We start from the raw sequence: 25,486 nt of genomic DNA, 5'->3' as shown, positions 1-25,486 counted from the left end.
AACCGCCTTCGTCTAACACAGAGCCACTCTCTCAAGCTCCGACAGTCTCTAAACATCCGTTTTAGCAGGGCCAACATTCCAAAATAAACCATAATACAACCTCCATTGCCTCTGCAAAATTGATCGGCATTAATTGCCACTGTTAGTGAAAATCGCCTAGGCTCGCGCGCAGGGGGAGAAAATTAAATTCACACGCATCAAACGGGTGGTTGTACTAAATGAAAATCAGCATTCACAACATGCCAATGGAATATGTCATCATTCCTTTCCCACCACTTCATCACTCCTATGTCCAGCTCACATGCCACGTTCGATAAAGCATCAGCTAAATCATGACCTCCTCTTCTGATGTGGGAAATACGGAAATCCTGAAAAAAATTTAACTTCGAAATAATCAAGGCAATGAGCTTGTTTAGTCTCCAACTTGGGGTTTACTCCGTTCATAATTGCGTTCACAACAACCTTAGAGTCTCCTTCAAGGTGCATCTTCGAAATCTTCATGTTGACAGCTAACTCCACAGCTAATAATGCGGCCTGCGCCTCTGCCTCATTAGTGGTGCCATCTTGTAGTCTCTGCACACCCTTAAAGAGGATCGTCCCACTCTCATCTCGAGCAACACATCTTGCCCTTGAGACTCCAGGGTTGCCCTTAGATGCCTCATCGAAATTTATTTTAATCCACCCCTGATCCGACTTACTCCAAGATTCCCCGTCCATCCTCTGCTCCTCACCTGAAGGATGGACCCTTGGAAACCCATGAACGGCTGCCTCCCCTTTTAATATTAATTAAATAGTATTGAAAAATTATTTAATTAAAGGTTCATTTCTCATAACCTATAGTTGAATAATTTAAATAATTCAATTATCTAATTATGTCATTAAAATTAAATAAATATCTTTATTTATTTAATTTTCTAATTACCTTTTCATATGAGGATAATATCTGTTTTTTTCAATTTTTTTTGCCTAATAACCTCCTAATTTTTGAAAATGGCAATATTATCTTGGGATTCCTCTTTGATTTTCAAAAATCCTCCTTTTTGGAAATGTTTCATTATATTTCAATTTTAAATTTGAAAATGAGGTATGCATCCTTGGAAAATCTGTTTTTTTTGCTTTTTCTTTCATTTTCTTCATTCTTTTTCGAATGGCAGCTCTGCCGTGCGTTCAATCTGGTCTGTCCACCCGATCAAAAATCTTTTTGATCCTATCCGTCTGTCGTGTCTCCGGTTTTCTATAAATTGGGACCTCTCCTTCAATTAATTGATCCACTTTTCGAGTAATTTCATTCTGTCAATTTGTCCAATAATCTAATTTCGTAGCAATTTAATTTTGTTGCATTAACATATTCTTTCATGTTTTGGTTTTCAAACTGATTAACCCCTTTTTTCCGATCTACATCTGGTACATATTTAATACTAAAAAGTTAAAAACTTGGTACATATTTCTTTGGAACATTTGCCTGTTTTTGTTAAGCCAATGAATTATCCCCTATTATTCTCCAAGAGGAAAATTTTAAAGGTTTGTTGTATTTTTTACCTGTGTAGAATTGCTGGAGAATCTTTCCTTTTTCATAAATAACTGAAATACTACTTAAATCTATTTCAGGAAAATAATATTATAATACAATATATATTTCATTCAAAAACTTGGTAGTTTATATGTATTTCCTTGGAGCATTTGCTTATTAATTGTTTGTGATTCTAAAATTTAATTTTTTTGTGGAGATCAACCAATTGAAAACATAAAGACCATTAAGAGACTCTGAAATGTTGATAGACAAGAATTATTAGGATTTTTATGGAAGTACCAAGAATGAGTAACTTACATGTTATCCATGCCCTTATACATTAAAAAAGGGGACATGCCATGGTACACTCAAAAAGTGCTCAATTGTGGAGGACATTCAAGACAAACTTCTCAAGGAATGTCTGCAATGTACTGACAACTTAGAGGGTGTGATGTTTAGTAGATGTCTATCAATCTCTGTAAATAACTACACTCAGAAGTAGACCATGAAAATATGAAGCAACGAGTGTAGAGACGATTTGTTTTTACAGGTGTAGTTTCTTAAGTTGAATGCTTACAACCATAACACAGTGCATGTTGCTTGATGCATGCAAAATTTTAACTTCAGATTAGCTGGGTAAAGACCAAATGTTCAACTGCCAAATTTATTCCCTTCTTACACGAACTGGTTACTAGAGTCGGACAAGGGACTTAACTTTAGGTTTTGGATATTTGTTACTGAATACATGAACATGTTTCTCCTGCACAGTGAGCCAAGCATGTGGTTCTTCATTTTGAAATAGGCATGAAGAAAAACTAAATATCTTGATGAACAGTACATGATTGTCGAACCTTGTGAAAGTTTGGATTGGCTGGGTAATGACCAAATGTTCCAATTTTAAATTTATCCTCTTCGTATATTACTGGTCCCTAAAGTGGGCCAAAAAACTTTAACCCTAGTTTTTGGAATGTTTTTTACTTTATGTATGCCCATATGTCTCCTGGATGGGGGGTCCCAAGCATGTGATTTTTCACTCTTAAGCATGCATGAAGGAAACATCAAATATCTTGATGAATGATAGACATGACTGTTGAGCATTATTAAAGTCTTGAAATTTTTTTTTGTTGATTTTTATACTTTCAGATTAATGTAAAACTCAGAAATCAGATTTTAGTTTCTAATTGGATGTTTGTTTTAGAATTTAGAGATTTCTAGATTTAGGCATAACATAGAAATGAACAAATAAGAACAAAACACAATTACCCTGGGAAAACCTCCTAGGAGGAAAAACCCAGACAGAAAAGATCCTCAGATCTGATTATGGATTAGATTCAATATTCTGATTATAATACTCATCTCAAGTACTTGTAGAGGTCTAAGATGTTCACTCTTAGGGCTGACAAAATCTTCAACAAGTCTGCACTTTCATAAGCATTAGATCTGCCCCTTTAGCACACCAACCAGCAATCAGGTTCATACATTGGATCTGCACTTTTAGTGCATCTTAGGTCTGCACTTATGCTTGAAGCTGATCAGTAACCCTAGCGCCTTAATTCTGGAGCAGTTGGCACTCCTTTATGACAGTATTTACTTGATACTGGCACCTTCAATGGCAGGTATGATTCACATAAGTTCCTTCTTCAGCCTTCGCATTAAGAAGATGTATATTTCGCATGAAAGGATATATTGATTGTGTGTAGAATGAGCTGAAGATGCCCTTTATTTATATGTGGTGCAAGGACTAATTAAGTCGGCCTTTACTTAATTGATGGCTTTTAATTGTTAACATCTCCTTTTACCGAAATGCCTTATTAGAATATGGTCGGCCCTATTTATGGGAGCACGCTATCTTGAGTGTGGCGTGAAGATTTAGAAGGTGCCGTGAGAGAGGGCCCAGCCCTACACGTTGAAGGAGGGGCCAGACCTTTGGGCGGATTCCAATGTTGCCCAAGGCAATTGGAATCCGCCATTCGTACCTAATTACAATCAACATTTTTCTCTATCTTGTCTGCCTAAAGGTCAAAAATGTCTTTCTTATTGGATTTGAGAGCAACTATAGTTGAAATTCACAGAAATAACTAAGCAGATTGCTTCAAGAACAAGGGATAAGGATTTTAATAGTTTCAATTTTTGCCATAAAAGATTAGAAACAACCAACATGCAGTAGAAGCATATAAATGCATCTTAACTTAATGAGAAAATAGGAATTGCTAGTTACCATTCTATATCGATCCTAGCTTGTGTTATGAAATAACAATCCCAAATAAGTAAACAATAGAAGCATCAAGAAGACATGATTTTTTTTCTTTTTACCATGGTAACGTACATGTCAGAGACAAAACCTAGCAATGTGATACAGTCTTGTAGCTTAAAATTAGTTATACAAACCCACACAAACATAACTAATATGCATGCTTGTGATACACGCCTTTAGAGAGCTTGTGATATCCATCACTTCTTTCTTCTTCATTCTATGTGCATGCTTCTCAATAAGTTGAGTGGCAATTCAGGGTTTTGCATTACAAGAGTAATTAGTATTGTAGTACTTACGCCTGTAATTAGTATTGTAGTACTTACACCTTTTTATAAGTTCCAAGTAGCTGGAAATTTAGAACTTAGACACCCCAGAGTCATTAGAGATTCTATGCTGTCTTTGTAATAACATGAATTAAATAATGGTATTGCAATCCATCTGCTACACCTTGTTGGCAAGTGTTTTTAATGTTTGGTTTGTAGACTATCTCTAGTGATAATGAATTGCTTTGCTTTTCATATATTTGTTCCTTGTGATTTAGAAAGACTTTAATTAATTACTAGTATATTTCCTTTGGCTAATCTGAGTAATTAGATATTTAGAATTTAGATTTCTCATGAATTATCAGAGATTCCATGCTGTCTTCTTAATTACATGAATTGATTAATGGTATTGTTGTCCATCTGCTACACCATGTTGGCAAATGTTTTCTAGGGTTTGGTTTGTACTCTGTAGACTATCTCTGGTGGTAATAAATTGGTTTCATATATTTGTTCCTTGTGATTTAGAAAGAGTTCAGCTAATTATTACTCAATCTTCTTTGGGTAATATTTGATATGGATGGTTACTGATTCTTCTGTTGTGGAAAATGATGCTCATATTGTAGTCCAGTTAGACTGTTACAATGGCAGAGACACCAGAGGAAGAAAGAGATGATGAATTTTTTAAGGAAGTTTATGGAAAAGAGTATACAGGACCACCCAGGTTGAACACTGAACAGTCGCTTGAAAATAATAAATTGAATAAAAGGCCACGCCCAAGTACCAATGCTGGTGGTGAATCTGATGATGAACAACAAGAACGTGATCCAAATGCCGTGCCTACAGATTTCACCAGTCGAGAAGCCAAAGTTTGGGAAGCTAAATCAAAGGCAATAGAACGAAATTGGAAAAGAAAAAAAGAAGAAGAGTTTATATGTAAGATTTGTGGGGAGTCTGGCCACTTTACTCAGGTAAATGTTACTGTCTTCGAATTGATATCTACATTAATGAACAATGGAATTCTGGTTGTTAGCATTGTACACGTGGTGTTTATTCATACACATATTTGGAGCTCAAGACCGAGCATTTGCAACAATAATAACTAATAAAGGAAAGAGAAAAATGTTGTGAATTGAATGTTTTAGGTATTAAATTTTAGATGTTTATGTGTTGTATTGCATGGGATTTCTTTGAAATAATTTAATTAAAATTTGTATATTTTATGTTTTATACCAATTTTAGCAAGTTTAATAGTATTTTGTATCCTCAATTGATATTCTACAGAGCCACCTACCTTAATGTATAGTTGGAGGACTGAGATTGGTGTGAATAACTATGAACAATAGCAAACTATGCATAGCTAAGTTGTGAGCTCATGTTTAATTTTCCATATTCTGTGCAAACATTTATTTATAGCAATTAGAGCTTGTTCATTGACTGGCCTGGGCCACTGTGTTGAATCAGAATACTTCTATGAGATTTTTTTTATCTCTAGTTCTTCCTCACACCGCATATTACCCTGCCTCATTGTTCATGGGGTTTTCTAGACCAATACCAAGATTTACCATTTAGAATTACATCCTATATTTGATTGCTAGTCCATCTCTAAGAGCAATAGCAAGGGCAAGTTGTGCCTCGCTTTAGGATGCCCTCGTATCATGTCCAACCATGTATATCTGAGGGAAGAGACTGATACAAGAATTCACCACCCGTCTACAAATTTCCCACCTCATGTACAAACATGTATTTTAAGGGAAGGGATAGTGTAGATAACCGAGGAAATTATGATGAATGGTGGGATGGAAGGGTGACAAAGCTGTGTGGGCCGTATGCCTTATTAAAATTTTACAATATAAGAGAAGACAAAGCAACCACCACAATCAGAAATAGTTTTCTTGTCTTCGATTATGCTGAGAAAGTGCTGATGGGTGGAGGATGAGGCTTCCTTTCTCCTCTTGCCTGCTGGCATATTGTTGCTTCTTTGATATGCTTTAAGTTATTATAGGCAAATTTTCACATTTCTATCCTCTTTCACGAAGTTAGCAAATTTGCAGCTTTCTTTTTTCCATTACCAATTTCTAATACACTGTTTTCTTTCACTAAATGCAGAACAGTACTTGTGGCTTCTTCATTGACTATCTGCATTTTTTCCGAGATTACTTTTTGTAGCTTTATCAATGCTAGATTAGAATGTGTTATCTGTTACTTAGGTTAATGCTGGCTTGTGGATTGTTGTGTGGTGAGTTAATGGAGGACTGCTTTTTGATTTTACAAGCTGTAGTCTGATTATCATGTCTTATCTTCTGTGCATCAGCATAACTGTATTTGGTAGAAAAATGTTTATTTGCTACTTCTGGGGTATTGTTTGAAAGTGACTGTAAAGTCTGTAAATGTGACAATTATAAACATTTAGTGATGATCAAGAAGTTAGATGGTGGTTGATTGTAAAATTTATCACAGATTATTTTCAGAAATGTGGGAATTCAAATTACACTTGCTGTTACATGTGAGCATTGTACCTAATTGCTCTATAAATGAATATTTTGAATTCCATTGCAGAAGTTGTTCTTACGTTCTCTAGTAAAAATATAGTATTGTAAATGATAGAATTCTTGTTTGAAATTGGCATTGTTGGATAACTGTTGTTTTCCAATACAGGGGTGCCCAACCACACTTGGAGCCAATCGAACAAGGGAGTTTGTTGAAAAAATTCCTGTGAAAGACAAGCGCCTGAAGCCTCGCATTATTGGATCAGGTGGATCAGTTATTCAGAAGATTGAAAGAGACACAGGATGTCGGATCAGGATTGAAGATGATCTCACGGCTGAGAATGTGTCATTTGTTGTTCGCATTGCTGGACCTGATAGATTGTGTCTTATTAAAGGAACAGATGCTGTGAAGAAGCTAGTTAATGAAGCAGAAGATGGTGGGAAAAGTCCAGGGTTGTTGCATGGTTCACACAGAGGGCTTAATGATGAAAATCCATCTAGTGCAGCTCCAAGACAGCATTTTTCCTCACAAAGGCATCGTTCCAGGTCTGGAAGCCCCTCCCGCATGGGTTCTCGGCATCGAAATTCTAAGGAAGAAAGGCTTATCTCTGATAACCGATTTTCTCAGCCTGAAGGTGGGCGGAAGTTTGAGGGAAGTTCTTCTCACATCAAGAACAGCCCTAATGTTGGACCTCCATATTCAAATAAATCTGGTAAGATTAGGTTTTCAGTTTCAATGTTCATTTTTCTTCAAATATGGCGAGCTCTGTAAACAAACAAAAGACAGGGTCTGAAATGTTTATTTTGGTATGTAATCTTAATGCTTTTCTTTCTTGCATTTGATGATGTGGGCAAAGCTATGTTTGTAACTACTTGTTCCTCAAATCAATAGCTGTGTCTCTATTACACTGGATAAATTTTTTTATTACTTATTTAACAAAAGTGTTCTCATGAAAATCAGTATATTAAAAGGGTTTTGTATGAATTGTAAGTATGTTAATTTGCTAGTTCAACATATCATGGTGAAAATATTGAAGCATTTAAGAAGATAAATTTGCTAGTGCAAATTATCATAGTGAAAGGATTGAAGCATTTGAGAAGATACTAACAAGGCACATTTGTAGATATACTGACTCAAAATGGACACTTTTTTCATCTGCATACTTGAATGACTTGCACTTTGTATTTGAACTAAATGATAAATATATTAGCTATCCTCTCTTTGTGATGGTGGGAATGCTCAAAGACATGTAAAATCTTTTCATGCTGTTCTTTTTTACAGACAGAAGCTCCTATCAGCATCATGGACAATCTGTAGAAAGAGGTGTGCATGAAGGGGAAAAGTGGCATGCTGATCTACGAGGTAAAGAACTTGATGCTGGGTTTAGGAGCGAACAACACACTTGTCCTAAGTCCTTGGAGGAACTTGAGCAAGAATTTTTAAAAGAGGCACTTGAAATATTTGGCGCAAAAAGTGCTGAAGAAGATGATGAAAAAATGAGGCATCGTGAGGTACCTCTTCAGATTCTAAGATTTTTGTTTATTTTATGGGTGTTTGGTTCTTATGCAGCTGTGAGTTTTATGGGACTTTGCATTTCATTCTCATGGTGATTTCTTTGTTTCGTTTATAAGAAAAGATGAGCTTTAAGTGCTTCCATTATGTGGTTTCTTTGAACAATATTTTGCATATATAGTCTTGAAAATAAATATTAATAATAATTAGTCTTCTATTCTTGTGAAGGTATATTAGTACATTTAAAATATTCTGTGTTTGTCCTTGCAGCGGCTAAGGGAAATACGGGAGGCATTCCAGAAAAATATGGTCTCATTTCGGGCAAGGCAAATGAGGCAATGGGAAGAGTTTATGCACCGAGAAGCTAATGCACCTCAGAGGCTCTATCAACAGCAGCTGGATCGTGGTCATCAAGTTTACAGTAGGGTTGGGAGTGCTGCATATGGTGGCATTGGTGGGGGCACTGGCAATCATGGTTCCTATAAGGAAGACCGTCCTTTGGAACAACAGAGTGGCAAATTCTCAGATTCATATGATATCTATCAAGGCCCAAGGCCAGATTTATATGGAGGAAAGGCGCCATATAATGCAGATCCTTATGATAATTCACAAGCATTCCACAACTATAGATGAAGGTGAGTCCAAGGAATCATCCAAATGTAAATGCTCTTGCATAAAAGATGGTCATTGAGAAATAAAATCAGTGCTGCAGGTGTGCCTCATTTAGATTAAGTGAAAAATATGGTAGATGACTTTCTGGACAAGGTGACAATTTCGGAACAAGTTCTATCCATCATCTTACATATTTTGTGGTTAGGACAAAAATATGCAGTTGGGTATTCATTTGGTCCCAATCTCCTTGTTAAAAGACTGCTGCTGTTGATTTGGCCTTTTATTCATGCATGGCTGCAAATCAATGTTCCACAAGTCAGTTAGGGACATCATTGGATTGGCTTATATTTTATTTATTAGTCATTCATAGAAATTTCACGTCATTGCATTGGCACGCTTCTTGTTGTTGGTTATTGCATATAGGGATGTGAGAAGCTTGTTGTACCATGATCTTGTTTGCTAGGGCTGTTGTCATCTGGGCAAGAACAACTATGTTCCATGTTGCAAGTGGCCATTTATATTGAAAACTTCCAAGCCAACTTTTGAGATGCTTCATTGCATGCTTGGAAGATGATAAAAGCTGTTTCCATCAAAATAACTGTCACGGATTTGATTCATTTGAATCATTTTAGTAACTTTCTCATTCTTGTTGGTCATATATTATGTTGATTTAGATCTCCGAGTCCAGGAACTTTGGTATAATGCAGTTCAACATGGATTCTATTTCTATACTTAAGAATTGTTGTATGAACTTGAAGGCATGTTTTGAAACCAACTTTGACAAGCTGGCATAAGAAAAGAGATGGCTTTTCCTATAGTGTTCACTGTTCCAGGGGCATAAAAAATGGATTAGTTTCAGTGCCTAAGAGACTACCTTTGATGCATTATATGATGGTTTTGTAACATATAATGCTCCAATATATATTGTTCAATATGCCCACTGCATTTTGAAACGAGACCATCTTTGATGCATTATATGATGGTTGTTTAACAGGTAATGCTCTAATATTTATAGTTCAATATGCTTACAGCATTTTAAAAGGCACATTCCTTTACAAATAGGATTAATTGCTGTTTTGTAAACGTTAGCAGTCTTGTATTTCTAGTTTACCTTGCCAGCAACACTTCTAGGGTAACTTTAGTTAAGAAAAACATTAGTTACCATTTCTTTCTCTTTGTGTGTTTGCCTTTTATAGTTGCCATATGATGAGATTTGACAGGCAATATATTAAAGACATTAGATTTCCACGGTCCATGCTGATTTGAATAAAGCTTCTGGATTAAACCGTGTAATTTGGGAATGAATGTTCCAGATCATGAATCTTTGAACACGGAGTGTGATACTAAATGTTGGTTCCAAAAAATTACAAACATAGTTTAATCCAAAAGCTTTATTTAAAAAAAGGCAGCATATTATTGCTGGAAAAGTCATCTCTTGCCTAGCTACTATTTAAGTTATAAGCTCATTTGGTCGCAATCACCTGGACATTCTTGATGTGTTTTTATTGACATCTTACGACACAGAATAAAGTACTGAGTACTCTATCCTCTCTTGAACGAAGACCTCTCGGATGCTAAACTATGTGATCAAACGAGGTGACTCCAAGGTTCTTTTAGTTAGGTCTTGACTTTATATGTGGATATACTCAGTGTGTGATGTGATTTGTTGGAATCACAAGGGGACTTATGTTATGCTTGAACTCTACTGGAACATGGATTCTAGTTGACTTGAAAAAAAGGCAAAAGGATGATGGGTTGAGAAAGACAACGCTCCTCCTAAGATCAATGATGCTGATGAATGTTACTTAGACAAACTCCCTCAAATCAAGCCTTGCTTCACAATGATGACAACAACTACACAAGACTCATGCAATTTTCTAAGGAAATGGAAGATTTTCACATTGTGAATACATCACTCAAATACCCAATGCTGATGCAACTTGAACAAGCATCCACAATTGAACTTAGGAGGTTCAGGCTAACTTTACACTGTAGCTTAAAATCAACAAACTACAAAACAAACTACAAAAAGTATGAACCAAAGAATTCATCACAATACCTTCATAAGCACCCACCATTTTCAATGAACTCTAATTAATGCCAAAAGGCATTCTACAATAGCAGCAAGAGGTGGAGTGTAATAGCATGAGTGTTTTAATGTTAACAACTCTTAGCTTAAATTTGACAACCATTTACATGTCAAAATATTAATATTAATTATAAACAATTTTTAAAAAATAAACACCACATGAAACAAATATATGCCCTATCAAAATTATAAGTTTTGTTTACATATAAAATAACAATAAATATATTTCAAAAAATTAATCTACCATTTCATAATTACAATGTATAGCAAATATTTTTCTTATTGTTAGTAGACATTAAGAATAATTTTTTTCTTATTGTTAGTAGACATTAAGAATAATTAATTTAGTTAAAAATTTAAATATAAAAAATAGATGTAAATAATCGAATTTTAGAAATTAGAATAAAAAATTTGTATTAGGGAAGAAGAAAACGATGTAGATACAATAAAATTTAAATGTCAATAAATATAATTTAAAGTAAAATAAAATAATTTAAGGTAAATAAAATAGTTCTAATTGATATCTCTCGACATTTCTTTAGATAGATGTATTAAAGATATCTATACTAGTTAATCTTTGAGAAGTAACAAGGAACCATGCAACGTGTTGAACATTTGAGAAGTAACAAGGAACCATGCAACATGTTGAACACAACACATACATCCACCATAGCTTTAATGAAGGTATTGAATTGATTTCAACATAATTTGGCAACAATTTCAAGTTTCCTCTTACTCTACTGATACTTCTAACTGCTAAATATTGTCTACGACTGAACTATTAGCCTTTTACAAATGGGAGTTTTGAGCCTTATATAGAGAAGTCATTACATTTCAACAAATCAAATTAATGGCCAAGATTTTACAATAAAACCCTAATTAGGGTTTGTTACAACAAATTCCTTGACCAATGAGATAATTACAATAAATAGGACACATGTCTTTCTTTGAATGCCGCTCAATGAGTGATGGGATTAGGTACATTGAACTTTGTGCCTCCACATGTGGTAGTTATCCTCCTCATTGGATGAGTCAAGTACATTGAATCTGGATGCTTTGACTTGGAATGATGTGATTGGTTTGATGACGACTAGGCACCACCTCAACTTGCTCGTCTTGTAGATATCACAAAGTGTATGTGTTTGAGCAATATCTCTTGATACTCAACTTTTTTAATTGCTTCATGACGGATGTGATGATGGTGAGAGATATTCCTCAATTGCATCATCTTATCTGATTTGATCACTTTCACCTATCCTTCTTCATACTTGGGAATTTTGCCCTTTGTGTTGCGTTTGATGCGGACCTTGTGACGTCTATGCTTGATGTACTTGACCTTCTTCTTGCATTGGTGATTGATCTTCCATGCCTTGCTGAAGTGTTGTGGAGAGCTTTCCCGCTTTGTTGCAATGTTTCCTTGAAATGCTTGCAGCTTGTTCCTTCACCCTCTTCCTTAGTCACCTACAAAACAAACAAGGATAGGATCAAATACACAAGATATATCTTGATTTCAAGAACATGTTATCTAATATAGACTCTAGATGTTTTTATTTTTTATTTTCAAGTACAGGTTCGAATTCTGAGTCTGATTTTAAAGTTTACAACCTTTGATCAACTCTTTCATCTCATTCGAGGTTCTCACTCAAGCCCTCAAGGTCGTGAATTCCTTGAGGTCATGGAATCCACGACTAGTGGAATCCCCACCTGCTAGTCGTGGATTCCTTGAGGTCATGGAATCCACGACCTCAAGGAATTCACGACCTTGAGGGCTTGAGTGAGAACCTCGAATGAGATGAAAGAGTTGATCAAAGGTTGTAAACTTTAAAATCAGACTCAGAATTTGAACCTGTACTTGAAAATAAAAAATTAAAACATCTAGAGTCTATATTAGATAACATGTTCTTGAAATCAAGATATATCTTGTGTATTTGATCCTATCCTTGTTTGTTTTGTAGGTGACTAAGGAAGAGGGTGAAGGAACAAGCTGCAAGTATTTCAAGGAAACATTGCAACAAAGCGGGAAAGCTCTCCACAACACTTCAGCAAGGCATGGAAGATCAATCACCAATGCAAGAAGAAGGTCAAGTACATCAAGGAATCCCTGCTTGCACCTTGACTTATGTAATTTTCTTGGGTTTTCCTTGATTTCTTCATGATTCTTTTGTTTTCTTCTTTCATCATTCAATCTCGACTTCATTTCTTTCACTCTCACATCACTTCTTGTTCTTTGTTCCTGCTTCACTTCAGCGTCCATTTGCTCAAACATGGGATATTTCACTCATCTCCACAAGGTCGTAGATTTCTTGCACTCACGGATAACTTTGCACACCTTCTCTCAAGCCTCAGATCTTTGCATTTGATCATGAAGACATGGATAAACTTGCTCATTCCAACCCTCACTTATCTTGATGGACCAATTGATAGTGCAACTCATGGATAAAACTAGCCCTCAAGTCGTGGATTCCTTGACTTCGAGGAAAAATGTTAATCTTCCACCCTAAGGCCGTGGATTCCTTGACCTCAAGGAAAAATGTTGATCTTCTAGCCTAGGGTCGTGGATTCCTGACCTCACTGAATTTGAGCACTCACCCTCTCCAAGTCATGAATAAAATTAATCACATGAGCTCTCACTTTTCATTGTTAAAAGCACTTGTTTGCAATTTTTTGAAGATCCAAGGATAAATTCAGTCAAGGTAATTCTCATCTCACATAGTCTTCAAGACTTTTCAAGTCGTGGATTCCTTGTGGTCAAGGAATTTGAGCACTCAAGGAAAGATGTTGATCTGCCACACTAAGGTCATGGATTCCTTGGGGTCAAGGAATTTGAGCACTTAGACAAATCGTTCATCTCCCTCAAGATCATTTCCTCTCCAACTTATTGATTAATTTGATCACTTCAACTCTTCTTCAAAGTTGCATGAACATGCATACGGATTCTTTGGAGTCAAATTCCTTGACTCCAAAGAATCCTTGACTCCAAAGAATCCATGACTTGAGTGCTCAAATTCCTTTACTCCAAAGAATCCACGACTATGGAGTCAAATTCCTTGACTCCAAAGTTGTGGATTCTTTGGAGTCAAGGAATTTGAGCACTCTAGTTGTGGATTTGTTGACTTCAAGGAAAAAATCATTTTCATCCACACTTGCAATTTTTTACATCCATTCTTCATCCACCTAGGTCTGATCGATCCCTGGAGCACTCTATTTGCTTGAGAGTTGTTCATCATTCGTAAAACTTATATCATGACTTAGCCTACGGGTTGCATTTTGAATCACCCTTCAATGAAGCTCTTTACTCCTATCCAACACTTAAGCATTTTGACAAAAAGAAGCTGAAGGTTGTTTGCTCATCTTAGTCCAAGACATGGAAATGCTGACATGATCACATCTTGATGACAAGGCACCATATCCTCTCACAAGCAAAAGGTTAATGACCAAAGAAACTACCTGCCAAGCTAAGCAAACTATGCAAAAGAACTAACCTATGAGCAAAAAAGTGGGGGTTCCCATTTGCAATGGGGCGATGTGTGAAAACGTCACAACAGACATCAATGGTCACTTTGCGAAGGTTTACAGGGATATCTGTTAGGTTGCATATTGATAAATGAAATATATGCTTTCTAGTTTTTAAATGCTTTCATGAATGCGCAACTTCTGATTCTGGATATGAGGTTGCAGACAGTGGAGACTTATAGAACGTGTTCTCAACATTGTTTCATTTTGAGAGCCATCAGGCATAATTTCCGAAGATGTTTTTTGACGTTCTTTGAACATACAGTTTTCCTGAGATTAGAGAACGTCACGACACTTTGGCAACAAGTTTGGATCCAATGTAGAGGAAAACTTGCACGTGTTATTTTTGTTGAAGTGTCACTATCCTTGCCATCAAGTGAATAGAAGTAGGATTGTGACTAGTCTCTATATGTAGCTTGCTCAACATGAAATTAAAGAACAAGTGCTTTTTGCGATGCCATTGCAGAAAACAGAATCCATTGGGAGGCATGGGTCCTGTGATCCCTTTTAGTAGGGTGATTTCTCCTTGAAGATTACTGCTATGAATTATTAACAGGGCTCGCCTTGTGATCCGTTTCTTAAGTCCATTCTAGTGATGAACTTCATTATGTGTTTTGCAATGTTAGTTCTCCTTCAAAGTGTCAACATCCTCTCCTTTTAGTTCCTCCCCAGGCCGCAGCCTCTTGAGACTGGAGCTGGCACAGTGTCAGGTCTAATTCAACACATGTTACTGTCCACCTGTGACTTGGATGTGTGGGGTGAGATAGGTATAATTGATCTGTTTGTGGGTGACAAAATATCAGATTCATTATGATTTGCTCAAGGGAATAGATTGCTGGCATCCATGTATGCAGTAAAGCATGGGATAGCATATGAAATTCAGGCAGTCAACCCTTCAAACAATGGGTACAGGTCATGGAGGTAGATCTCAAGTCCTTGGTTATTGATTTTCAAAAATTAAGTTGTTCATGGCATAGTTGAAAATCTTGGACTTGTCAACAGCTCAGCTGAGCCAAATTCTAAAAAATTTCAGGGCTTGGCAATGACTCATCTGTCCCAAAATTAAAAAATTGGGACTATGCAAAAGCTGGAAATTTTTGTGGAACATTAAAAATGCACAAGTATGTAAAAATATTCTTTAAAAACATGCATATTACTGAAAATTGGAAACATATTTACCATATATATATGTGTGTGTGCGCGTATTATAATTCAATATGTATAATAAACCAAAAAATTAGCTTAAAATTATCTGTCTTTAAAAGTTAAAACTACAATAAAAGTTACATAAATTAATTTTATTCTTATTAACATGTTTTTTGAAAAGTAGTATAGAGAACACGATAGAAAGGAAATATTGTAGTAATAAAATTACTAATGACAAAAGGTAGAAATTACAAATATTATATTATTATCAACCAATGCTGGTGGCTATATAAAATAAAAACTACTGTTGTCTGTTGTGGAACCTTCTGTCTGCTGGTGAATGCCGAATGTTAAAATTATTAACAATGAATCTTTGATGCAATCCCAATGCCTGTGCCAATGCTGTGAATACAACTGTTTAAGATTACAACAGATGGTATAAAGAATTTGATAATTCTGTCCATTTACAATTGCACAGGATGAAATACATGTACATTTACAGTTGCACAGGAAGGGCATACAAAATGAAATCTACATAATTTACATTTTGAGTGACAGTACATGGGCATGCAGGCAAATAAATAACAGTAAGGTGAGTCTGCTAGGGCATTGAAAAAATCGTGGGTGAGTTTTATCCTAAGTCATGAGCTTTGCTGCAATTTATGGCGAGTTTGGTGATTATCAAATATTAGGCATAACTCATGGTGAATTTTATTAATTACTCGACCCTGAGTGAGTAATCCTGCAAGTTACTTGCTTTAGGAATTAGTTCATGATTACTTGTGAGTCAGGTGAGTAATCAAAGCGTTTTCATTTATGTAACTTACAGCATATATTGCTCACTTTTTGACCTATTGATGGATCTCCCTAACCTCAGGACTCAAAGTCTTCCTTGGAGAGGTTGTTCAATGCCCAATTCAGTCAGTACAATGCCTGCTGCTGTTGAGAAACAATTTTCTTTTGTATATCTAGTTCGATCTTCCCTGGTTCTGAGTTCATTTTGCATTGCACCCTACTATGGATAGGCGTGTGAATTTTATTGAGAAAGACAAAGCTATGGTATTTATTTCTCTCAAGATTGCGTCTGTGGGCCGTTTGTTCTGTCTGTAGGATCCATTGAGTAGAAGAAATTCAACTCAAGAGTAGAGGTGAGCTCCAGTCAATTGGAGCACCACAGTTGGGTTGGGTTAAAGAAACTCAATGCTAGAAGCGGAACAGAAGACAGACTATACTTTGGCCCTGAGTAATCCTGCAAGTTGCTGTAGAAATTAGTTCATGATTACTTGTGAGTCAGGTGAGTAATCAAAGAGTTTTCATCCATGGAACTTCACAGAATATATTGCTCACTTCATGACCCATTGATTGAGCTCCCTAGCCTCCTATGTCAGGACTGAAAGACTCCTTCCAAGAGGCTGTTCAATGCCTGCTGCTGTTGAGAAACAATTTTCTTTTTTTTGTCTAGTTTGATCTTCGGAATTCATTTTGCATTGCACCCTTGATTTTATTGAGGAAGGCAGAAGTCATGGTATTTGTTTCCCTCAAGATTGGGTCTTTAGGTTGTGTTCTGTGTGTAGGGTCCATCAAGCTGAAGAAATTCAACTCAAGAGTAGAGGCGAGCTCCAGTCAACTGGAGCGCTGCAGTTGGGCTGGGTTAAAGAAACTGAATGCTAGAAGTAGAACAGAAGACAGACTATACTCAACAGACAACAGGGCAGAGAACAGAGAAAACCAGAAACAGAGAATGGTATGCGTGTGAATGTAAGGCATTATTGGCAGCCTCATGATTGTCTAATTTTAGCAATATTGAGAGCGGTTAAATTGAACTTAAAAGTATAGAAGGATTATGAATACAATAATGAGGAGGGGGTTGGAACAGATTCTTTTTAATGTGTCCCTAATTAGACAACTGAAAGTTATCTTGAACATGGACCATAGATTTTAATATCTTGAGTGACAGATATATATATATGTCTATAAATGTTTGTTGCATTCCTTTTTTTATTTCAAGTATTGACTGTGTTTTGAATCTGCAATATTTCAAGAATGTATTCTCGGTGCTTCCAGAAGTTTTGCATTTTAAAAGATATATTGTTTTTTTTGAATAATATGTTATCATGCAATGGGTACTCCCTGTCGGATACTGAGATATCCAGTTTATGTTGGAAGGGGAAAAAGTAATGAATAGTTGTCTGTGGTTCCTAGATTCTATTTCAATCAGTGACAGCATCTTGCAATGGGGCAATCTGGTAGACAAGTGTCTACTGAAAATGAATTTGAATTTTTTTGCTTGCGACAATAGACTCTTGCAATGAAGGTTGAGATGTACAAGTTTTTTCCATTTGCTTGTCAGAAAGAGGTAAAATTGAAGTTTCATAGAAAAACATTGTTGTAGGCTGTTCAAAGTGTTATTGAATTCTTTTTATGAGGGCACATGGATTATGCTTTATGACACAGAGATGTGCTCCCGAAGTGTGAAATTACAACCTCAATGTAATTTAATTATGACAAGTTTTTGAAACGAAGCTTCCACATAATTTTAGACCTTCAGGAGTCAACTTCTCACTTCATAAGATGTGAAAACTGATTCTGCTTGTATTGATGTGCTGAATACTGTTTATAAGGACAATTGTTGCAGCTTTTGTTTAGCTAGATACAGTCACCAAATGAAAAGAAAATTCGGAATTCAATGGTGGGAATGTTTCATTTAACATTTGTATGTTGTTTTTAAGTCTCATTATTGAATACTTTTTGGTTTGCCTAGTTGGGAAAAGAGAGAAAAGAGGTCTGTTTATTGGTCTATTTGGGAATTATATGTGTAAAACCCACAAATCTACAAATGTCAATTGGGTCATGTTGACGTGTTTTTTATGACTATGTCTAACACAAAATAAAGTTACCAACGGTCACCTTACTCTCTCTTGAACAAAGTTAAACCGTATGCTAAGATTGCGATAAGATCAAACAACTAACTCCAAGGTTCCAGTTATGCAATGGATGTGACTTAGTTGGCTTGATGTGATATGTTGGTAATCCAAGGTGCCTTATGTTTGGATCGTTCTTTCACTTCGTTGCTGTGGCGTGGAACTTCATCATCGGATATGGCAATTTTGCGATGCTTTTGCTTCAAACGAACTAAATTGGAACTAACTGAAAAGAACGGGGAAAGGGTTTAGAAAGATCTAAATCTACTCCTAAGGGTAGTGATGTCAATAGATAGTGCTCTAGTGGACAAACTCCAAATAAATTAAGCTCTGCTTCACCAAGTTTAACTACAACTCCGCAAGAACTGGTGCAATCTTCTGAGGATGTTGAAGGATTTTCACATTGAGAAAGTGCATTTGAATACCCAACACGACTATTCACAATCGAACTTAGCATAAATTTGGGGGTTCAGGGTAACTTTACATTGCAACTTACAATCAGCAAGATGCAAAAAGTATGAACCATGAAAATTCATCGAACACCATTACATTCTCCATTGAAATCAAAACACTATACTACTTCTACTCTTAAGTGAGGAAGGTGAAACCATGCAAGTTTTGAAAAAATAATTTAAGTGGACACCATCAGAGAACAATGTTTCATTGTTATTATCTCAAAAACTTATCGCAACAATTTCATACAAATCTCCCTCTTTCTTTACAAATGAGGGGGGTCACCCCTTTATATAGGCTTCATGCCTTGGGTACATGTAAAACCCTAATTAGGGTTTTCCCCTAAAAGATTCCCCACACATGATTCAACAAGGTGGGAATCAACAATTAATAACCCATCATGCCCTTATACAATTAATTCCTACATGCCCAAAATGGCATCCATTTGTGCATAAATGCACCATAGTCCATCAAATCAACCCAATACATCATAAATGCAATAAATATTTCTCCATGCAAAATCGCCCATGATGCCATAAATGCACTATCATCTCCCGAACGTGACGGCTGCATGCAAAAAGAACCTGCCATAATGCCTTAAATGTGGTGGCTACATGCAAAAGATGCTCCATTAATTCTTCATGCGTTGACTCGGTTGCCATTTGGCGAGAAACCCTCGGAGAGAGAAAATTTCAGGAGAAAAAAATTTGATCCATGAAGAATTTTCTTGAAGTTTTTCGAACTTTACTTGCTCTGTAGGAGATTTTTAATGATTTTCCACCACCTCCTATTTTTTAGGAACTTTCCAAAAATAGGGTTCAAGGGTCAAGGATAGAGAAAAATTTCTCACGAATCCAAATCTACATCATTTTGAAATTCATATGATTTTTGATGCCCAAAAATGGATATTTCAAAATTTTCCTCGGGGGGAAATTTCTTGTTCAGTTCATCCTTAATTCCTTCTTTGCCTTTAGAAATTTTATCTTCAACTCATCTTTGGGTGTGATTTCTTCCTTGCTTGGAATTCCGTCTTGAAGGAAGGAATTTCCAACACTTAGTCAATTTTTCATCTTTCTTGGAATTTTGTCCTGAAGAAAGGAATTTCCAACACTTAGTCAATTTTTCCACTTTCTTGGAATTCTGTCTTGAAGGAAAGAATTTCCATCACTAGGCCAAATTTTCACTTTTTCCAAGAATTCTGTCTTGACGGAAGGAATTTCCAACACTTGTCAATTTTTAGCTTTCTTGGAATTTTGTCTTGAAGGAAGGAATTTCCAACACTTAGCCAAATTCTGACCTTGGAATTTCTTCTTCTTGGGTGCAATTCTTCTTTGAGGAAGGAATTTTTTGAATTTTGAACCTTTCTTCTTGAACCTCGATTTTTACATTTTGCTTCCAACCTTGGGCACATTTTGTAACAAGAGAATTTTTTTTGGAAATTTGTTTCTTGAGGAAGGAATTTTGTCCTGAAGAAAGGAATTTCCAACACTTAGTCAATTTTTCCACTTTCTTGGAATTCTGTCTTGAAGGAAAGAATTTCCATCACTAGGCCAAATTTTCACTTTTTCCAAGAATTCTGTCTTGACGGAAGGAATTTCCAACACTTGTCAATTTTTAGCTTTCTTGGAATTTTGTCTTGAAGGAAGGAATTTCCAACACTTAGCCAAATTCTGACCTTGGAATTTCTTCTTCTTGGGTGCAATTCTTCTTTGAGGAAGGAATTTTTTGAATTTTGAACCTTTCTTCTTGAACCTCGATTTTTACATTTTGCTTCCAACCTTGGGCACATTTTGTAACAAGAGAATTTTTTTTGGAAATTTGTTTCTTGAGGAAGGAATTTTTTGTGCTCTTTGAATTCATCATGTTCACAGGTAGCTTTTCGACCAATTTTCACATCTCCTATTTTTTAGGAACTTTCCTAAAATTTAGGACCTAGGTCCATGAGAGAAAAAAATTTTTCACTCCAAATTTGTAAATTTTTTCAAATTTTGATGAGATTTAGTGTCTAAAAAATGGAATTTTAAATTTTTTTACCGAGGGGAATTCTTGCTTCTTCATTCCATTCTTGGCCCTCAATTTTCCCGTTGCCTTGGAAAATTTTCTTCATTCTTGAGCCAGGCGTGGATTTCACTTGGTGATGGATTCTTCATTTCTTTCTTTTTCCATGTCCATTTGATCTTGGAATCCTTCTTCTAGCACAGGCGAAATTTTGACTTGGAGGAGGAATTTACCAAATTTGAAGTTTTCCATGACACCTCCCTTTAGCACCCTAACTCATCCTTGGGCGAAATTTTACATTGGGCAAGGAATTTGACTCTTTCACATTTTTCATGACATGGGCGTTTTAGCACCCTCCTCCATCCGGGTGGAATTTTGCACGTGTCAAGGAATTCACAAATCTTTGACTTTCCATGAGCATGTGATTTTAGCGCCAGACTTCCTTGTAGGGCGCTATTTGCATGTGATCAAGGAATTCATCATTTTTCATGCTTTCCATGCTGACTTCATTTTAGTGCCCTTTCACTCACTTGGGCACGTTTTCCATCTGGAGGAGGAATCTCATGATTTTCACCCTTTCCACGATGTCTTGCTTTTGGCTCCCTACTTGGGATTTTGGCGTGGATTTCACTCTTTCATGACTTTTTCACCTCGAACTTATCCAATTTTAAATACTTCCAAACTTAGGATGCCATTCTAGGGATAAAGGTGGATTTCCAGACTTAGATGATTTTCAAGCTTTCCATTCCTGGATTGATTCCCACACAACCAAATTTTGATCACTCTGCCTGCCCTTGGACTTTTCTGGATTTAGAAATGATCGTGCATATCCAGTCTTTAGTGTCAGCCTACAAGGCCCTGTCACAAATAGACTTTCCAATAATAGAAACTTTTTCAAAATGTCAGAGTTAGAGCCAAAATAGGACGCAAGGTGACTTACTATAAATATAAACTTACTAAAAATAGTAAGTTTGATTTTCGGCAAAATGAAGACATTTCAGGAGGCAGGAAAATCCCTAAAAAATAGGAACTTTCTAAAAATAGAATGTTTCTCAGAATTCGCTCAAATTTTACTGGGAGGTTCCTTGAAGGGTCCTGATTCCAGTTCTACGTTCAGTTTTTCCAAACCCTAAGAGGAAACCCCTAAAATCTAGGACTGAAGGCACAAACCCTAAAACTGACAAAACGAGTACTAGACCTAACCAAATTCGGTCAAACGAAAAGTAGACTAGATCAATTTCACCCCCAAACACTTAAAGAGCAGAGAGACTGACGAGATTGCCACCAAAAGACCCAAAAAAACCAAAACCAAAAGATCAAGAGGGCCTATAAAGTAGGGGGTTCCCATCTGGGATGGGGTGATGTGTGAAAACGTCACAGCAGGTCAGAGGATGAGGATGCCGCTAAGTACACCACTGTTTTACCAAAAAACAATATCAATTGAACTGTCAAATTGCATTCCCAAATACCACATCTTGAGTACTTGTTAGTTTACCTAGATAGGGATAGAGAGAAAGTGATCTACTTGATAATTAATTATTGAGCCAGCAAATCTTTAAATCAGTGAGGTTGGAGGAGGATGCTACTAACTAACAGAATATGGTGTTTACTGTTCACCCAAAAATGATATTAATTAACTGTCCAATTACATTCCCATTTAGGAATTGTATTTCCAATTACAAATTGCATTGTTAAGGCCAATGACACCAATCATTGGATGGGCATGGTTGAGAAATTGTTTGATTTGAGTCTTCAGGCTATTAAATCATACTACATTTAAATCTCCATTGGTCGGGACAACTTTAGTCTTTTGGCTAGGAATCACTTAAGTTGCCTAAAAAGATGTGCCAACAACTTAAAGTTCACTTAAGTTGCATAAAAAGACGTGCACACAACTTAAGATTAGAATTGAGAACAAGTTAAAGACTTCAATATTTACCCCATGATGCTTCAAGGCCTCTTTATCTTGGGTAATCCAAGGAAAGGACAACCAATGTGCTGCTAATCCTCATGATTTGAGTTGGGGACATTACATAATGCAGGAGTGGATGGGCAGATCACTGCGAACAATAGGAATAAACTTATACCATTTAAATGCTAACTGTATAAACTAAAAGACTCAAAAGAATAGCACAACAGGTGAATCTTCATGCTGTCACACTTCAGAAATAGTTATCATTGCCCCTTGCATGTGATTGATTGTAATAGGAAAGATGTTCTTTTATCTTATTCATTTTTTGGAGCCTATGGAACCTACATAAGTTTTCTTCTGCATGTTAGGAAAGACATGCTCTGTTTTATTTAGTGTTGTGTGGTTAAGAAACCTGTTTCCCCAAGATGCATCATTCAATTTTTAGAGAATACAAATGTTTTTGCCTACTGTAATGTCATGTTTTGACATGGCTTATTCTTTAGGATGTGATATTGGCATTATTGGTATTTGGGACGCATCTTATGACAAGTTAATTGGCTCCTCCCACAAATATGAGTTTTCACTTACACACGTCATTATTGTTGTTTGACTGCTGTTTTTAAAATGAATTAGGTGGAGAAAATGCTTATTATGCTAGTTGTCTGAATGAATGGAACATAAAAATATGGGTTGATATTCCTAGAATAAAAGAGAGTTTTTTAAGGTCAATGGCACCAATCGTTGGATGGAGGTGGTTGAGAAATTGTTTGATTTGGATCTTCAGGCTATCAAATCATGCTACATTTAGATCTCCATTGGTCCCTGTGTTGATCACAATGCTGCAGGAGTGGATGGGCAGATCACTGCAAACAATAGGAATAAGCTTATAAAGAAGTGTAGGTACCTGAAAGATATTGCAAATGTTTCCAATTATTAGAGAATGCAAATGCTTTTGCCTACTATAAATAATGTCATGTTTTGGCATGGTTTATTCTTTAGGATGTGATATAGGCATTATTGGTGTTTGGGACACATCTTATGACAAGTTAATCGGCACCTCCCACAAATATGGGTTTTTACTTACGTATGTCAATATTGTTGTTTAAGATTTGAGTGCTGTTTTTTTTTATGTGAATTGAGTGAAGAAAATGCTCATCTTGCTAGTTGTCTGAATAAACGGCACATAAAAATATGGGTTGATATTCATAGGATAAAATATACTTTTATAAGGGCATTTTGCTCTTAAAATTCAAGGATGACATTTGGAGCTTAGGCCTACTCTCACTAATTGTCATTTTCTTGGACACTGTTTAATATGTGCACTCTATCTTATTGTGGATTGATGGGGATGTTATACTTGACCATTTGATACTAAATGACGAGTTTCTGTAAAACAAGTTGTTTTGACTTGGATGATCCACTTGTAAAACGAGGGTTTTCATTGGAAGTGATAGTTTGTTGGATAGTTGAAAAGATGGCTCCTATGTATGAGTGTTATGGGGAACGCAAACTGTATTGGCCATCAAAACTAAATGGTTAATGCCCATGAAAATTGAACCCATCCTGTTGCCTCCTAACATTAGATCCACACCATTGGACAAATTAACTCAAGAGGTTACATGGTATGTTACAAAATTGAAAAGAAATCTGAGAAAATACAAGCAGACGAAACGTGCAATTCAAACTCCATGAAATTTAACCTGTTATTCCGACTGCCATGATTTAAAAAAAATAGGGTTGAGCTGAGACAGACATGATATAAACTGGATGATATTTGACTTGGGAAATTTTTAGTTTTAAGGTGCCTTTTCTTTGTATGCTTAATTGGTTTATACTTTCTACATGATTTGAATCAGCCGAGTTGAGAAATTGAGGCTTCTGTACAGTAGCCAACATTTAGTTTCCTAGCATCGTGTGTCAATGCACATGATATCTATTTTGTGCAGGTATTAAAGCTGGTACTTCGAAGTTTATGAAATCAGTTGGACTTTTCTGTCAAGTTGAGTGAAGAAATGAAGTGCTGTGTTGTAGATTGCAAGGTTACACCCCGCATGGCAGCAAGATATCATTTCGATTGCTAGCATCTGAGATTTATAATTTATTTTACAATCATTTATCTGGGTATTTCATCTTAATACGTGCTGTATGAAGTTAATGTTACGATAATTATAATTTTCTTATTTACGTAAATGAGTGACCAGAATCTTGTTGCATGCAAAATTATTTATTGAGGATTGTTTGTTGATGCTGAGATGATTTTGCATGGCACAGTAATTTTATCATGATTTTGTCTTCTAACTTTTTTTTCTCTGAAAATTTTACAGCGTTTCAACTGTTTTATTTTGTAATTTTTGTTTATCTTCATTTTATTTTTGTTTTACATTGGTATTTTAGAAAGTTGGACATTTTGTAAGTTAACTCGTCTCTTTTTGGACGATACAATGACACGCTTGAATTATTAGCAGAATGGTTTGTGGTGGTTTTGATAATCGAGTATGGCGTGTTTTTTCTGTGTGGGTTTTAGTAACATATCTCCCTTGGGATGTTTGGGCGATCCTGTACCAAACAAAATATACTATAATGATGACTGCCAACTAACCTTAACCACCAAAGAAACCTATTATTCTCCAAGTTCTGGGGACAGAGGTGTACATTGATTGATTCTTCATTGCTTAGGGTGCAAAATGATGCGTGTTTTGTAGCTCGAGTATGTAGTGTAACTAATGCCAACTTCATGCCAAACTATTTAAGTGTGTTTTGTTGCAACTAGAGATTCAGTCAATATAAATTGCGATCTGCTCTGAATTTTAGATACG

General features: G+C 36.0%; 1 protein-coding gene across 6 annotated transcripts in view; it reads left to right on the top strand.

Moving 5' to 3' along the window:
• Window positions 1–24,921, top strand: part of LOC131042640 (uncharacterized) — a 29,402-nt gene extending 4,481 nt beyond the window's left edge. Inside the window, exons 2-7 of one of the 6 annotated variants that reach the window (XR_009105284.2) lie at window positions 4,651–4,995; window positions 6,683–7,226; window positions 7,796–8,025; window positions 8,297–8,661; window positions 23,455–23,566; window positions 24,617–24,921. Coding sequence is in view for 5 of the 6 variants with exons in the window: in XM_057975953.2 (XP_057831936.1) it covers window positions 4,669–4,995; window positions 6,683–7,226; window positions 7,796–8,025; window positions 8,297–8,659 (1,464 nt within the window). In the remaining variant the exon portion in view is untranslated. Of the gene's footprint in view, window positions 1–4,650; window positions 4,996–6,682; window positions 7,227–7,795; window positions 8,026–8,296; window positions 9,282–16,942; window positions 17,388–23,454; window positions 23,949–24,616 lie in introns of those variants that run through there. The other 5 variants (XM_057975953.2, XM_057975951.2, XM_057975949.2 and 2 more) reach the window with 5 other exon arrangements.
• The last annotated feature ends 565 nt before the right edge of the window (window positions 24,922–25,486 follow it).

This window comes from Cryptomeria japonica, chromosome 1 (genome assembly GCF_030272615.1).
Source record: "Cryptomeria japonica chromosome 1, Sugi_1.0, whole genome shotgun sequence".
NCBI classification, from domain to species: Eukaryota; Viridiplantae; Streptophyta; class Pinopsida; order Cupressales; family Cupressaceae; genus Cryptomeria; species Cryptomeria japonica.
Note: the sequence above shows the minus strand (reverse complement) of the source record. Positions and strands in the feature narration are given on the sequence as shown.